The following is a 14,790-nucleotide window of genomic DNA, read 5'->3' as shown; positions in this document are numbered from 1 at the left end:
TTACTGAAAAGCGCTGGCATCGATCATGGAGCGTAACTCATGTACAATGTTATCCTTCATCAAGTCGTTTGCAATAGTGGCAAGGTGTCGCTTTGGATCGAAATGACCAACTTTTTTTGTTTCACTTTCAGCTTTCGACTTCCCTGCTTTACTTTCCGTTCCTTTTGACTTTCCCGTTTTAATTTCCGTTCCTTTTAATTCCTCCGTTTCACTTCCTGTTCTTTTTTCATTGTGTTGCTTTTTCGACAGTGCGCATAATTCCTGGTTTTATGGAAGAAAAGTAATGTTGTATTAGATACAAACTGATTTCAATTCAATCTAAGAATATGAACAGGATGATTAATTTTTCTCACAAGGATTTCTTAGAAGATTGAGCTTCAATTAAACATACAGGAAAGTTAAAGTCCTCATTACTAACTTCATATAGACTTTTTCCTTTTTCTTCAGGTTTTTCAAAGTTTAATTTCAAAAAGATTTCAAACTGATGAAGTCAGGGGATCTAAGACTTATTAACCATAGGAGAATTTCACAATGGAATGAAAGTTCATAAGGTTTAAATAGTTCGGACTTAGGTTTTTCTAAGAATTCTGATTAACAAGAACGATACACTGTCGTTCACCACAACAAACGATAAGTTCATTTACAAGGCCTAAGCTTAATTTTTTGTTGGTCCTCGGTACTTGACACTTGCACTGCTAAGTTCTCCACAGAATTTGTTGATCTCTCAGTCAATCGTAAATCCATTTAACTGCAGTAAATGGAATCGAATAGTTCTTGTGATACGAACGCTACATCAACTTTTCCGCTTTTTTCATAGCTATTCAACTCTATTCCAATTTTTCTTTTTAATAAAGTTAGATTAACATGAACTTGAGATGAAATTCACATTACTTTATTGTAAAGTTTGATTATTTTAACCATTTCTTGCATATTTGCCAAATTGTTTTTGGCTGCACTCTTGAAACTATTTAATTGTAATCCTTCCGCCCAATTTTTCATATGTAAACTTTGCAGCATTTGTTGTTCCTTAACTGTTAGCTTGAAGCTTATCGTTATTGAATAATAGCTAAAATTTTAAAAAAGCCGAAACTTTTTTCAGCACTGAATAGTTCAGCAAAAGAGTGTAATGATTTAATATTGTCGGTGAAATTTAAAAAGTAAGAGCTATGTGCGAAATAAGATATATCATAATCGAAAGAGCTTTTTGAGTTAAATTGTTTTTTTTTTTTAAAACAAATCCGTAAAACTTTAAAAAAAAATTGAACTTTGGTTTTAAGCTGATAAAAAAAAAAGAATCGCTAACGAAAAACCTTTTGCCGAGTCCATGGAGTTGGTCAATGATGGAATGTTTCACCATATGTCCTAAGTTAGAAGTGGTTTGTCGTGATTCTTGGGTAGGTGCAAGTGTCCTTTGGGTACCTTCCAAAAAACTAAATTCCAAAGCATTTGGTCCAACAGTACGAAATGCATCGATGACTACCTGAAAATAATAGTTGGGATATGGTCAATCTTAACAGTATTTTTCAGTGATTCAGTAATACAAAAAGATGCTTACCTTTCCTTTGACCGATTGTATTGGATCGATAACAAGAGCAACGGCACGATCACTGAGCGCTTCAAAACTTCGTTGTGTGGCAATATCAACACCGGATAACCAACAACCAAATCCGGGATGTGAATGATACCAACCAACAACCATTTCAGTTCGTCCCGTGCGATTAAGCATGTCTAGCATTTTGGTTTGATATACCGGATCGACCGCTTCCACAGATACACCCTAAAATTTACTAATTACTGAAGAAAATTGATGTACAGTGTATAATGATTATTGAAAGGCTCTTTTTTTTGAAGTCATTCGCAATTTTTTTCCTAATTTCTCTTTTTTTTTCTTGATTTAGTTGATAAAACCTTCCATACAGTATAAAAGCAATTGGAAGTGGAAGCAAAGAAAGCTACAACCGTTTCAATAGTAAATTTAGGATGTAGAGAAGTAGGAAATCATTCCTCGTCTTTCTAAAATTCTTAAAATTTTCATACTTTATCCTTGCTGAACTGATTCCTCCCTCCGTTCCTACTGCTCCGGTCTCCACCTTACTTCTCTTCTACAGTTTTTTTTAAAAAAGATTTTACTCCATACTGTTCCGGATTGTGGCATAGCAAATACATCAACAACGTTGATCGTAAAATCATCGACAAATTCGCCTAGCATTAAACCCATTACCTGCCATAATTACAATTAATAGTAATTATCAAGCTAAGTATTGCAGAGTTAATCATATGAATCAATTACTACATTGAAGCCCGTTAAAATTTGAAATGAGGTGAAGTGTTTGATGAAGATTGAAGATATAAACTGGGATCTTTCTATAACCAATCAGTTGTATTATCATTAAAAGGTTTAGCCTTATCATACTTTCTGTTCTTGTCACTTCTCCTTCTGTAGAATCTTAATCAACTGACATTAAGTACCATTCAATAATATATGACTACTACCATTGGTTTATACAATAATCATAGTTTCACTAATTCCATTGTATCTTTAAAACTTCTCATTTGATGAGGATTTTAATTATTTGTCTGATAACAAGTCGAAGGATCTTACGTTATTTCTCTTTTATCATTTATCATTATCCCTAAGTGATGAACTTGATAATTGATAGTACTGATAAAAATTTGTAGAACATCTTAGAGTTACTTAAAATGGCAGTAATGTTACTACCTCCATAGGAACACCAGCCCGACCATGTCGAAGCATTTTAAGAAGAGCAAGTGACGAGACGTACAGGATTTCACCAGTATCTGGATATTTCAACACATCCTGCGGCGCTGTTTTCGGCAACTGCAACACATACGGTTGACATCAATTAATATCACGACAATAATTTATTTTACTTCATTACTTTATAATTACTTTTTACTTCACTCCAAAATTTCCAAACTTATATTATTGAATGAGGGAAAGTTCAACGTGACAAGTCAGAATATGTTTGTAGCTTCTGTTACCATCTAACAATGTAATGTAAAATCACACATAATGTAATGGGAAATGTTTAGGCCAAACTAAAGTAGAGGATGACTTTAACAACAATATACTCTTAACTTGCGATGACTTAAGTATGATATTGCGATGAATTCTGACAATACGATTGTATAATATGAGCTCGATATATTTTTAACGTTAAGTTTATGGCCTAATTACTGGATATAATTCTATAAAGAGTTAAAGCCACACGTGTATGACTGTACTACATCCGTTTCAGTAGAGTTTTGGATCGTTGAAACTGCATGAGATATTGTAACATACACCGTTAAAACCAGTTAAGCGAAGCAACCGTTCCATAACAATTAGATAAATTGATTTGGTTTGCATTTATAATTTGAAAATAATTTATAATTTCTATCACTACAGTTTTCAAATCTCAACTCAAAGCTCAAAAAATTCGAAACCCCAATTACTTTCATTTATGCGCCAAATGTCCTGAACAAAGGAAACAGTTAAAAAATTTCATTTCGTACACATATGCGTGAATAGTGCACGCTGATAGCATGGTTTGAGGAATAGGTTCAGGAATGGTAATTTTTTCTGTAGCTTGTGCTGAGGTTTTTTACCGGATTGTACTCCTGATAAATTGTAACCGGTATAAGCTCGATCATTTCCAGAATGCTTCTCTATTGCAATTCTTCACCGTTTGTTGAAGTTCATATTTTTCTTAGATTATTTCAACGATGTGTTAAATGAATCTTTCATTTTATTTAATTGTGATTATATAGACATATATTATACGTTAATATATTCTACGGTATAAAGCACAACGTATATTAAACATAACTGCATTTTATGCGTTATGTAAGCGATGCCTTCTTTAATAGTTATGGCGCGTAATTATGTCGTTTCTTGATAGTCTCTCCAATGAATCTTCTATAAAATTTCAATTTTAGTCAGAGATTTATTGAATAATTGTGGATGTTTTATTAGTTGTCATATGCGACGGCGGATGGATACAACGCCTGTCACGTTCGAAGCTTTTGCGAAAGCATATGAATGTATCCTGGAATGTGTTGAGGATGAATTTGATAAGCGGAAGAGACGCTTAACAGCTGACGATCTCAAACGTGTTGTTATAATCCATAAAACACTGACCAATCGCGGTTTACATCTTTCTCGAATAGGGTATCTTAAATTTTTCTGGAAAATACGTAATTTTTCTGGGAAATACGTTATTTTTGTTAAGAAAAGTGAAAAACCATAATTCACATTCCTGAATTTTCCAGTTTAAGAAAGTTACATTTCGGCCGATTTTGTGTAAAGATACCTAAAAATGTGACCGTATTGAAAATTCGGTTTTTAGGGACAGCATATTAACCGAAATAGTTGATTCATTGTTATACGAATGGGAAGAATCAGCGCCACCATCGGTGACAGTGCAGCAGCTTGTTTCACTTCTCTCCAAACCTATTATTAAGGTGACTGCATCAGTTAATTTTATGACAATTGAAATTTTATCTAATCAGTAACATTTTGCCTTTGTGAAATGTAAACATGCAATCCGATCTCGAACTTCGTTACATCTGACATACCTTTTTCGAACTGTATTTTTTCATTTCTGACCAATTACCTTGACCAGATATGATTAAATGGTCAGAATTCTTTTGTCGCTGTTACTGTTTACAATTTTAGAGCTTATTCTCCGTATATGATATTACTTCAAACCGCACCTATTTGCCTGAATTACCAGAAATACCGTATGAAGTTGATGACGATGATGGTATTGCTGTTAAAGTAGTTCGATTGGTAAAAGGTAATGAAGCACTTGGTGCTACCATAAAATGTGATACTGATGGACGTGTGTATATTGCCCGTGTTATAGCTGGAGGAGTGGCTGATCGTAGCGGCAATATTCAGGTAAAATTTTTTTTCTTTTATTTAGGAATAGATATTGTTATTTAATTTGATTTAAAAGTCGTTGTTAGCTTAGACGGTGTCATTTTTTATTTTTGTCTTCTCTAGTCATGTTTTTGGTTATCTCACAGATTACACACAACATACTGAATTTACACACAATATATTGAAGGGTTTGAATTGTTTGTACTGTATCTGTCACTGTTAATAATGTACCAGCTGCTCTGTAGTCGACACTCTATTGGTATAGTAAAATGAAAATTGTTTTAATTTCATAATATCAAATACGTTTGAACATCATAGATTATCAAATGGTTCTGTGTTTACATTTTCCATATGAGGGATGGTTTTATTAGCAAAGGAACTATCAGCAAAAAATTATGATTGATGAAATTGTATAAGTTATCGTAATTTATATTGTTTTTTCGGAGAACTTATATTCTCACCGTTTTTAAACTTTTCAGGTTGGAGATCGTGTTTTGGAAGTGAACAATGTTTGTGTTACGGGCATGAGCCCAAATGAAATCGTCAAATTGTTGGGTAACGAAAACAATGAAAACAGTACCGTCACTTTCAAATTAGAACCCGCTGAAATACCTGCAACTACTGCGTGGAATGAATCACGATACGTTCGTGCTTTGGTATGTTCATATTTAAATTCATTTACTTTATTGTAGGAAATGACGACCTTTAAGTATTGTTAACCCTTTTGCTAGGAATGTGTCAGTAATAAATGACTTTAAAAGCATTGTTAACACTTATCGTTAATTCCCGGTTAGGGTTGGAAGATGTAAGACATTTAGTGTATTCCAACATAAGGTTCTAAATGATATACCAAATACTTTGAATACAACTTTTAATTACAGATCGACTATTCTGGTAGTCGAGATTCCTTACATCCATGTCCGGAAGCAGCTCTTTGTTTCACCCGAGGAGAAATATTGGAGCTAGTGGTAACAGGAGATGAACATTGGTGGCAAGCACGTTCACTCGGACATGGCTCATTTGCGACACTACCATTGGCATCTGCTGGTTTGATTCATCATATATTCATCATATATTACAAAGTTTTTTCTTTTTTTCTTTTCGAAACAACTTTCTGTCATTATTTGTGGCATCCTCGAAATTTCTATATACTATTTGTCAAGAAAATTTATACAGTATTTATTAATCTATTAAGCAAAATAAATGAGTGATTTACTGTTTCAGCAAATCAACTGATGAAACGAGTGGGTCTCATTCCGTCGGAAGAATTGCAACAAAAACATAGAACTCTAAGGGAAAATGAAAAGTTTAGGAATGGGAATCGGAAGTCTTCGAAAACTGGCAATGAGGTTTTTTCTTGTTCTCACTAAAAGCTGCAAATATTAATATTTTTTTATTTTTACTAATACGTCGAATAATCTTACCTTATCATAAATTCAACTGACAAAGCCTTCATGTTCTTTTTTCTTTGAACTTACATAATGTTATGTAAACAATCAAGTATTGGGATTTCAATCGACAGATTTATTGCTTTCTCAAAGTTAACATTTTCCGCTGTTTTTACTGCAGATTATTTCTCTTTTATACGTGTGGTTTCCAGCCAAACTTTATTTCAGTTATTTTAGATTCAAATTGACAGCTTATTATACGAATCGGTATCACTGCTTTACCCGAAACAGTCTCTTATTCGGCCTATCGTTTTAATTGGACCTCCGGGTGTTGGACGTAACGAATTGAAAAAGCGACTAATTGCCGTCAACAGTGATCGTTATGCAACAAGTGTACCCCATACCAGTCGTCCTCAACGGTATATTCTTTTTTATTACAGAGAGTTTCGTCGTGAAAGTTTTCTTGACGGTCCATTGACAACATTTAAGAGACACCAAAAAAACTCCGTGAAAGTCGCTTAACTAAACTGAACAGTGTTTCAAACACCAAAAGTGAGTTGGCCTGAACCATTACTTTAATTTGCTTTTGATTCGTTCTTGATCGTCTTTGTTTCATGTTTCCGATTACAGACTCGCTATAGCTATCATTCATTGCAGTGAAAATTTGAGGGAATGATTAGTTAATATTGCTTCACTCATTTTTATTTCGAATTGAGTGAGAAGGACTATGAAGAGAACAGAAATTAGTAACAGACACTACTAATTAAGAAATCCATGAAACGAAACGACCAACAATCAACAATAGGTTGCAGTTCATATGAAAAAGATGGTGTTGATTACCATTTCGCAACACGTGATAGTATGGAACAGTGGATAAGACAAGGACGATTCTTAGAATACGGAGAATATAAAGGAAATTTATATGGTACACTTGCTGATTCGGTTCACGCTGTTATCAAGCAAGGTACAACGTTAATTGAAGAAGAATTCATATTTTTATCAGAAGTGGAAAAGACATCAAAAGAAACGTTATCATTATATTATTGCTTTAGTTCATTTGCAGGTCGCATACCTGTACTGAATACTCATCCTTTGGCATTACGGGTTTTGCGTTCCAAAGTGTTCAAATCCTTCGTTATTTTTGTTAAACCACCACCATTTGATATTTTAAAGGTATTTAACAGCAGGGATTCATTATTTTTGATCAATTTTTATTTGGATTTGCTCATGACGCTTCGCAACATGATTACTGTACAACAAATAGCTAGTCAGTTTTGCCTATAATGCTTAAGCTTTCGTAAAACTATGAGATTTATTTTCATTAACTTACACATCACTTGTCTTAAAAAATGTTATAGGTATTGAATTTACTGCATACCTTTTTCTAGGAAACTCGACGTCAGCATCGTGCACGAAATTTCCAAGCTACAGATCCTAGTCATCGTGGTGGTATTAGTAAATTAACACCGGTAGCAGTTCGTGGATTTACAGATTCGGAATTTGAACAAATGATCTCAGCTGGTGAACAGCTTTTCCAAATCTACGGACATATATTTGATCATGTGCTGACAAATGCTAATTTTGAAGCTTCGTTTGAACAATTACGAAACGTAGTGAATAGATTAGAGCATGAGCCAGCATGGGTACCCTCCGATTGGGTCGATCAATGAAATGATAAATTGCAGTGATATGTTGCTACATCTTGCCAATTTGTAACGTACGGAGTTCTTTTTTCTTTTCATTATTGTTTATGGAATTTAGTTTTTAAATTTGAGATTCTTTCCAAAAATTTCGGGCTTTTGTGGTCTGCAATTTGGTCGCATACTAACGCCATAACGATGGCATAACTTCGGTTCTCAATTGCAAGTTTTGTCTTTCTGGAAGTTTTGGATGCCTTATATTATGGAGGCAGTGTATTTTAACCAGCAGGTCAGCCACGTTTTTCTTTCTGATATGCTGTGGTATGTTTTTATAACTATGACAGTGAATAATGTACTCATCAGATTAAGTACCATTAATAATATACTGTAGGTCAAAGCGAGGCAAGTGTTAGGGTTTTACAATTAATCCTTAGGATTTTCCGGTATTAAAGAATTAAATCAATTCACTACCGGTTTTATTATTGCTTTTTATAGCTGCTTCTTATCCTTTCATTTTTTTTTTTCTTGGTTCCAATTTTATGTTTTGTGAATGTCTGCCTGTTCGCATATGTCAAGTGTTCTGTTGTTTTGACGTTCATTCCATTTTCATTCCATTTTGTACTTGTCTTAAAGAAGACTGTTATCAAAAAATTTCATTTTAAAATAATTTTAGCCTTACCCTATTTTATTGTCATAAAAAGATTTGCAATCAATTCAAAACAATTAATTTTATGAGTGGAAGAGCGAAGAAAAATTCGAATAGAAGGATATAATATACAAAGCGTGTTCCGATTTATCCATACTTTAAAAAACTATTTTCGCAAAGAAGTTAACGTCTAACAACATCTTTGCTGTGACCATGGTAATTTTTGGCTGCAACTTATGTCTTTTGCTTGCTGATGACTGCCGAACGTCACATATTATTGTAGATCGTCGAGAAAAAGTGTGACCAAGTAAAAATGCCTAATGTGCGTTAAAAGGTTTTGAATGGGAAAAAGAAGATCCTCTTTGTTGCTTTAATTTGTATTGTATTGTCTTTTAGACTTAATTTGATTGATTATTACTTTTTTCTTTCTTTCAGGAAATAATATTTCATGTGTAATTTGGTGCTGTTTTTGTTGTTGCAGCAGGTTATTTTTCTTGCCATTAAAATTTGAAATGATAATGTCGACTTATTTTTCGCATTTGGGAAAAGTGAGCTAAAGTTAGCATTAAAAGAGGATTGTAATTCGTATCTAATACCTGTTTTTGGAACTCATTTCAAATTAGGGATGAAAATATTTCGACCCACTCGAAATCTTTTCGTTTCTATGTGAATGAATTATCATGAGTATGTTGTGGGTGAAAGATAGGTATTTGTCTCATTAAGTTTTAAAAATTTCCAGTTTGATTTAATGGTTCAGTTATTGAGTATCCAAAGCAGTGGTCTTCAAAAACACTCATATATTTATAGTACGTTTTGTTAGTGGCACTGCTACTTACCAGATATTGTCGAGCACCATCTGAGCGACGTTTAACAGTATCGATTCTCTCTACTTCGTAATCTTAAATCATTGGTTGGTATATGAACTTGTAATGTGAGACAGTTTTTTAAGGTCTAGAATATCAAATTTCCTTTGATTCTCTAGCTGAATAATCAATGATTTGTTTAAAAGGAAAAGTTGCATTATTTACATTAATTAGCATTCCAATGCCTGCGTAATGACACCCGTCACTTTATTTCAAGCAATTTGAATATATCCCGGTGTCCTCATCCATTGTCTCTTTTCTCATTGATGTCACCCAAATCAACTCTATGGGATAATATCAACTTCGACCTTATAGGGAAGTGTTGCACGGTACAGAAATCTTGCGAGTACATTTTATGAACATAAGAATACATATCGATGAATACAGTACTATAATTTAATTTACAAACGAAATCCACTATCAAAGCTTACAAAGTATGAAAGATCATTTGTCGCCGATTTTCTTCAACCGTGACAAAAACTGAGGGTTCTTCCTGCATCTTTAGTTGGCAGTGCCTCAAACTTGGGTAATTAAATCTTTAGTCCTATGAGTTGGCTAATACAAACGAATTCAACAATTCAATAACGAATTCAATAATTATAATATCAATATGAACGAAAAGGGGACCAAAGACCAAATGACATCCGTTATTGTCTTTCCAACCGACCTGTTGGAACACGTCTTTCGAAAATGATTTGGCTCTCAGCACCTTTTTCTTGCTCGAATAGGGCAGATCCTGGGATAATTCTGAGGTCAATTTGAGATCACAGGAATTATTATTATAGAATATAAAACATTGGATGTACAATATTAGTTTACATTGCACAGTGTATCTATACATACAATAACTAATACCAACAGTATCAAAGCAATTATTGATTCACTGCTTCTTTTCGCGATTTCAGCGACATCATTGAATATTGCTTCATTCTTCCCTAACTGATAACATTGGAAGCCTAGAGATTGGAGTTACCATCGTTGTTATCGGTGCTATGGTCGTGCCATTTTAAGAAATAGCAATCGAGCAAGGATACGTTTAAAAGCTGTTCGAAAATCATTAGAAAATACGGTATAGATAATCGGATTAAGTGCTGAATTCAAATAACCTATAATTTGAATTAAATATAAATTTTAGTAGACATATATTTTATCGTTTAACAAGTTAATACTTATAATTAATAAGATCAAAATTTCTATTATCCCTAATACTAACCTAACCAATTAGTAATTGATTCCACCAATATTGGTATTTCGCAACGACATATCGGTCGATAAAGAGAAATGAGAAAAAATGGTGTCCAACATGCTACAAATGTTCCAGTAATAATAGCAAGTGTACGCCATGCTTTATGTTCACGTTTCATTTCAGCATTCTCTTTAATGCATCCTTTTCGTTTCCTTATTGAAACATTCATTTTTTTCTTTCCATTTTTACCATTCACTACAAATTTTATCATATGATACTTTTTTTTATTTCAATTTAATTTAAATTTATATAAAATTTTAATTTTATGAGAAATTAAAATGGAAAAATGATTAATAATGGATTAAATAATAGGTTAATTATAAAAATGTTTATTTCTTTTCTATATCAATTCCATTTTTTCAATCCATTTTATTTATCAGATAAAATTTAACAAATTTTCTCTTGATAACTTGATTGCATAATTTGACATATTCTACAATCGTCCTCATCGTTAAAAAATATTTAACCTAAAAGATACAGTAGTAAATGAATGAATGAACTTAGTTGTAAATTGCATTGATCCAAAGGAGTTTCAACTGTATCACATGGCAATTCTTCTTCAATTGTTGATTTAGTACTGATTGGAATCTTTTCATTTTCATTAATCGTACTTGAATTTGACTATAATATATTATAATATTAAATGTTATGATAAATTATTGTTTCCAATTCTCTTGTTTATTTAATTTATGCAAAACATGTAAAATTTATTCATTTCTTAAATCATACTACCTTTTCAGTAACTATCGATCGATCACTATCATTACTTATATTAATTATTAATTGTATCATTTTTTGTTTTAACTATCATGCAACATGCAACATTTTCTGCATGCAACATTTTCTGCAGTTTTAACATGCAACATTTTCTGCAATGGGATTTTTATCCAAAAATTTAAATTTTCCCATAATTTAAATTGAAATCAAGAAAAATTTTTTGAAACTTTAAACTTATTATGCTTACCTTCAAATGCTTTCCACATTGTTTTTGGTACTTTGCATTCTGATGTGAATAATTGGTAGTTTTACGACGTTCACGTTCACGTTTAAAACGACTTTTTGCAGTACGCATAATTTTATAATAGATGGATATAATAGCACATAATGGAATGTAAAAAGCAGTTGCCGTGCTAAATATCTGTAATTAATTTATGATTTACTTAATATTTCCAAATGCTCAATAAGGTTAATGGTCAATTGGTAAGATCAATGGTCAACAATGTTTCCAAACGGTCAATGGTCAATAGATGTTGTCATTCTATGTTGAGATTCCTCAATTCTTTCACATTTATCAAAATCTGATTGAACTTAAATGGATTAAAATACAAGCATTTCCTTCAGCAATAAATAAAAGTTTCATTTGCTTCTACTGTTTTAAATACCTTTATATCATAAGTTCTTCCGATCTAACATCATATGGCATTTGGGAGATGCATCCTTCTAAATGATTGAAAAATTTTTATTACTTTAGGAAATGCCAAACAAAGGATGAAATTTATAGATTTAAAAAAGAAAAAAAACTACTTTGTATTCATAAACTGTATAATTTACATTGATCAGCAATTACAAAAATTATCCCTTCTCGATTACTGTAATTGTGAATTGTTTGATGTCACAATTAATATCTACAATTTGGTCATTAAATGTTCTGTAATCGCTTTTCGTAAATTAAGAATCAAGTTAATCCCTCATATGCATATGTTATGATAAATGAGACGAAAACATGATTACATCATGACATTTATCAATCAAATAAAATATGGAACTGAAATTCTGAGAATACTTTTTGCATTTATCAATGATGTTAATCTTATCATTTGAAATGATCGATGAGTTTTTAATCTTTTTATTTTTACTAAAGCTATCTTTCTTTGCTTACAAATTAGCTTCTTTAACTTTTCTTCCATCAAAAAAAAAAAAAAAAAGGCAATATTGGTTGAAAAATAGCTATTGAAGAAAAAAAAAACACACATCGTTAGTTTCCATTCAAAATCTTTTCTTATCTATTCTGTCATCTCATTCATGCATCATTTGTATTTATCCTTTCCAACTGTATGTATAATTGGGAAAAAAAGAAAAAAATCAAAAACTTTTTATCATATATGGTATATTTAGTTGTTTAGATGGAAACAAAGTTTGATAAAATTTTGAACTTTGACTTTTCAATTATCTTTCTCATGATAACAAAGTGATTATCCATTATTGATGATAATAAATAAGTTAATGGTTGATAGTTATGGGTTTAATTAGATATTTAAGTGATTATTATTGCATTGATTTAATTAAATGAAACGAATTATCATTTATCAAGAGAGAGAGAGAGAGAGAAACAAGAAAAAATTTACAAATATAATAGGATAGAATGAATATGTTCATTAATGCTTGATGCTAAATTGTATTTCTATTTGAATTAATTAAACCTAATTTGCATATATGAAACGAGTAGGAAGCTTTTAGCGAAATGAAGCCTAATAACTTACCTGATAACTTATTTGTTGACTAATGAGGCACACACGTTGTTCCATAACCCGTCGATAAAAATCACTATCTTTCCAACCAAACATTGGAGCCAATGAAATGAGTAATGATACGAGCCAAATAATACCTAACATGCCAAATATTCGATTTGGTGTACGATTTTGCACATATGACACATCGGTGACACTCCAATAACGATCCAATGCTTGAAAAATGATTAATTTTGATATTTAGAAAAGATAATTTTACAAAAAAAAAAGACATTAAATTTTTACCGATTGCAACTAAATGAAGGATTGAGCTTGTACAGACTAATACATCAATGCTAATCCAAAAATCACATAATACTACACCAAATGTCCATGCACTCATTATTGTTGACCAAGCACCTAATGGTGTCACTATTACACCTACCTGAAAAGTAAAAATATATTAAAGCTTATTTTAAAAGAAATATTTTGAAATGATCATTTGACTAATTCTCATATGCAAATTTCACCATAATTCTAAGAATTAAAACATCAAATATGAGCCGTCTTTAAAAGAGAGGACAACATAATGATTGTTCTAAAATTAGCATTTTGAGTAACATCTATTAAAGGATCAAAGATTAATTAAAAAATTTTTGTTTGATGATAATTATAAATTTTTCTTTTTCTATACAATGATTTCATTTTTTTTCTCCAAAAAGCTAAATTTTTAATGTGAAATGTTGTAAATTTTTTTTTTTTTTTAAAAATTTTAAACTAACTAATAAATCAGCAACAGCAAGCGAAAATATAAGATAGTATTGAGGTCGAGTTTTGAGATCACGTTCGATAAGAATTGCAACAATAACAAATAAATTACCAATAATACATGCCATAATAAGTACAACTAAAAGTGCTCCAATTGTTGCCATCTGTAAATTTATACTAATTTAATAATTTAATTTCATTCAGTTCAGGTTTTTTTTTTTTTTCAATAAGATTGTTACATTGAAAATTATTATTTTGTCAAGTTAATTTATTTTTAAATTTGTTAAATTTTGTATTCCATCGTTTTTTTTCCATTCATTTTATCAATTTTTTAATTTTGATCAAAGATCAAATATATAAGAAATACTTTTAATTGATGAATACAAAACGAATTGATTGTTGTTTCGTTTCAAAAATTACATTAATTATTACTCCAAACTTTCCTTTATAAAGCATATTATTATTCTTTTGCATGAAAAATTTATAAAAAGGGAAAAATATCGAAATATATATATATATATATATAAACAAAATAATTTTTTCATACTGCTGTTTTTAAAAAAAAAAAAAAAAAAATTAGAACTGGAAGGAAGGTAAACAAAAAAAATTATTTACAAATTTTGCAGTATTCAATAACTAAGACAATTGTAAGTAAATATGCAAATTTATTGATATTTTGTTTAAATGAACAAAGATTGAAAATCTTTTTTTCTTTTTTTAATAACTGCAAAACAATGGAAGTATTTAAATACAATTATATTATGGAAGAAAACAAAGATGGAAATTACTATGTTGAGTATTTTACTTTCTGATTTTTAATTAGACTAATTAATCTTAATTAATTTTACGTTTAACATTTGTCAGATATCATTGTGCCTAGTCCTCATTTTTTTAATTTTTTTTTAAA

General features: G+C 31.0%; 3 protein-coding genes across 3 annotated transcripts in view; 1 reads left to right on the top strand and 2 right to left on the bottom strand.

Annotated features, from left to right (window-relative positions):
* LOAG_06974 (proteasome 26S subunit) lies at positions 1 to 3,340 on the bottom strand (the record flags this gene model as incomplete). The annotated part of the gene is made up of 7 exons (XM_003142508.1): positions 1 to 261; positions 919 to 1,066; positions 1,311 to 1,480; positions 1,556 to 1,777; positions 2,138 to 2,221; positions 2,720 to 2,839; positions 3,305 to 3,340. 7 exons carry the CDS (start codon positions 3,338 to 3,340, stop codon positions 1 to 3), a joined length of 1,041 nt encoding a protein of 346 aa, XP_003142556.1.
* Positions 3,341 to 3,933: 593 nt separating this feature from the next.
* On the top strand, positions 3,934 to 8,094 carry LOAG_06973 (guanylate kinase). The gene is made up of 10 exons (XM_003142507.2): positions 3,934 to 4,171; positions 4,350 to 4,464; positions 4,679 to 4,903; positions 5,365 to 5,541; positions 5,767 to 5,932; positions 6,110 to 6,234; positions 6,511 to 6,692; positions 7,086 to 7,237; positions 7,337 to 7,446; positions 7,662 to 8,094. The coding sequence occupies exons 1-10, from the start codon at positions 3,984 to 3,986 to the stop codon at positions 7,941 to 7,943; spliced, it is 1,722 nt and encodes a 573-aa protein (XP_003142555.1). The 5' UTR covers positions 3,934 to 3,983; the 3' UTR covers positions 7,944 to 8,094.
* A 1,979-nt stretch (positions 8,095 to 10,073) lies between these two features.
* The window catches only part of LOAG_06972 (hypothetical protein), a 5,713-nt gene continuing 996 nt past the window's right edge, over positions 10,074 to 14,790 (bottom strand). Inside the window, exons 2-8 of the mRNA XM_020447306.1 lie at positions 13,898 to 14,047; positions 13,422 to 13,560; positions 13,149 to 13,351; positions 11,633 to 11,806; positions 11,169 to 11,289; positions 10,636 to 10,863; positions 10,074 to 10,528 (exon numbers count right to left, since the gene is read on the bottom strand). Coding sequence (XP_020302450.1) covers positions 10,413 to 10,528; positions 10,636 to 10,863; positions 11,169 to 11,289; positions 11,633 to 11,806; positions 13,149 to 13,351; positions 13,422 to 13,560; positions 13,898 to 14,047 — 1,131 coding nt within the window. The 3' untranslated portion in view covers positions 10,074 to 10,412. The remainder of the gene's footprint in view (positions 10,529 to 10,635; positions 10,864 to 11,168; positions 11,290 to 11,632; positions 11,807 to 13,148; positions 13,352 to 13,421; positions 13,561 to 13,897; positions 14,048 to 14,790) is intronic.

The sequence above is a fragment of the Loa loa genome (assembly GCF_000183805.2).
Source record: "Loa loa unplaced genomic scaffold supercont3.252, whole genome shotgun sequence".
In the NCBI taxonomy this organism is placed as follows: domain Eukaryota; kingdom Metazoa; phylum Nematoda; class Chromadorea; order Rhabditida; family Onchocercidae; genus Loa; species Loa loa.
This window is presented reverse-complemented; position numbering and strand designations above follow the sequence as displayed.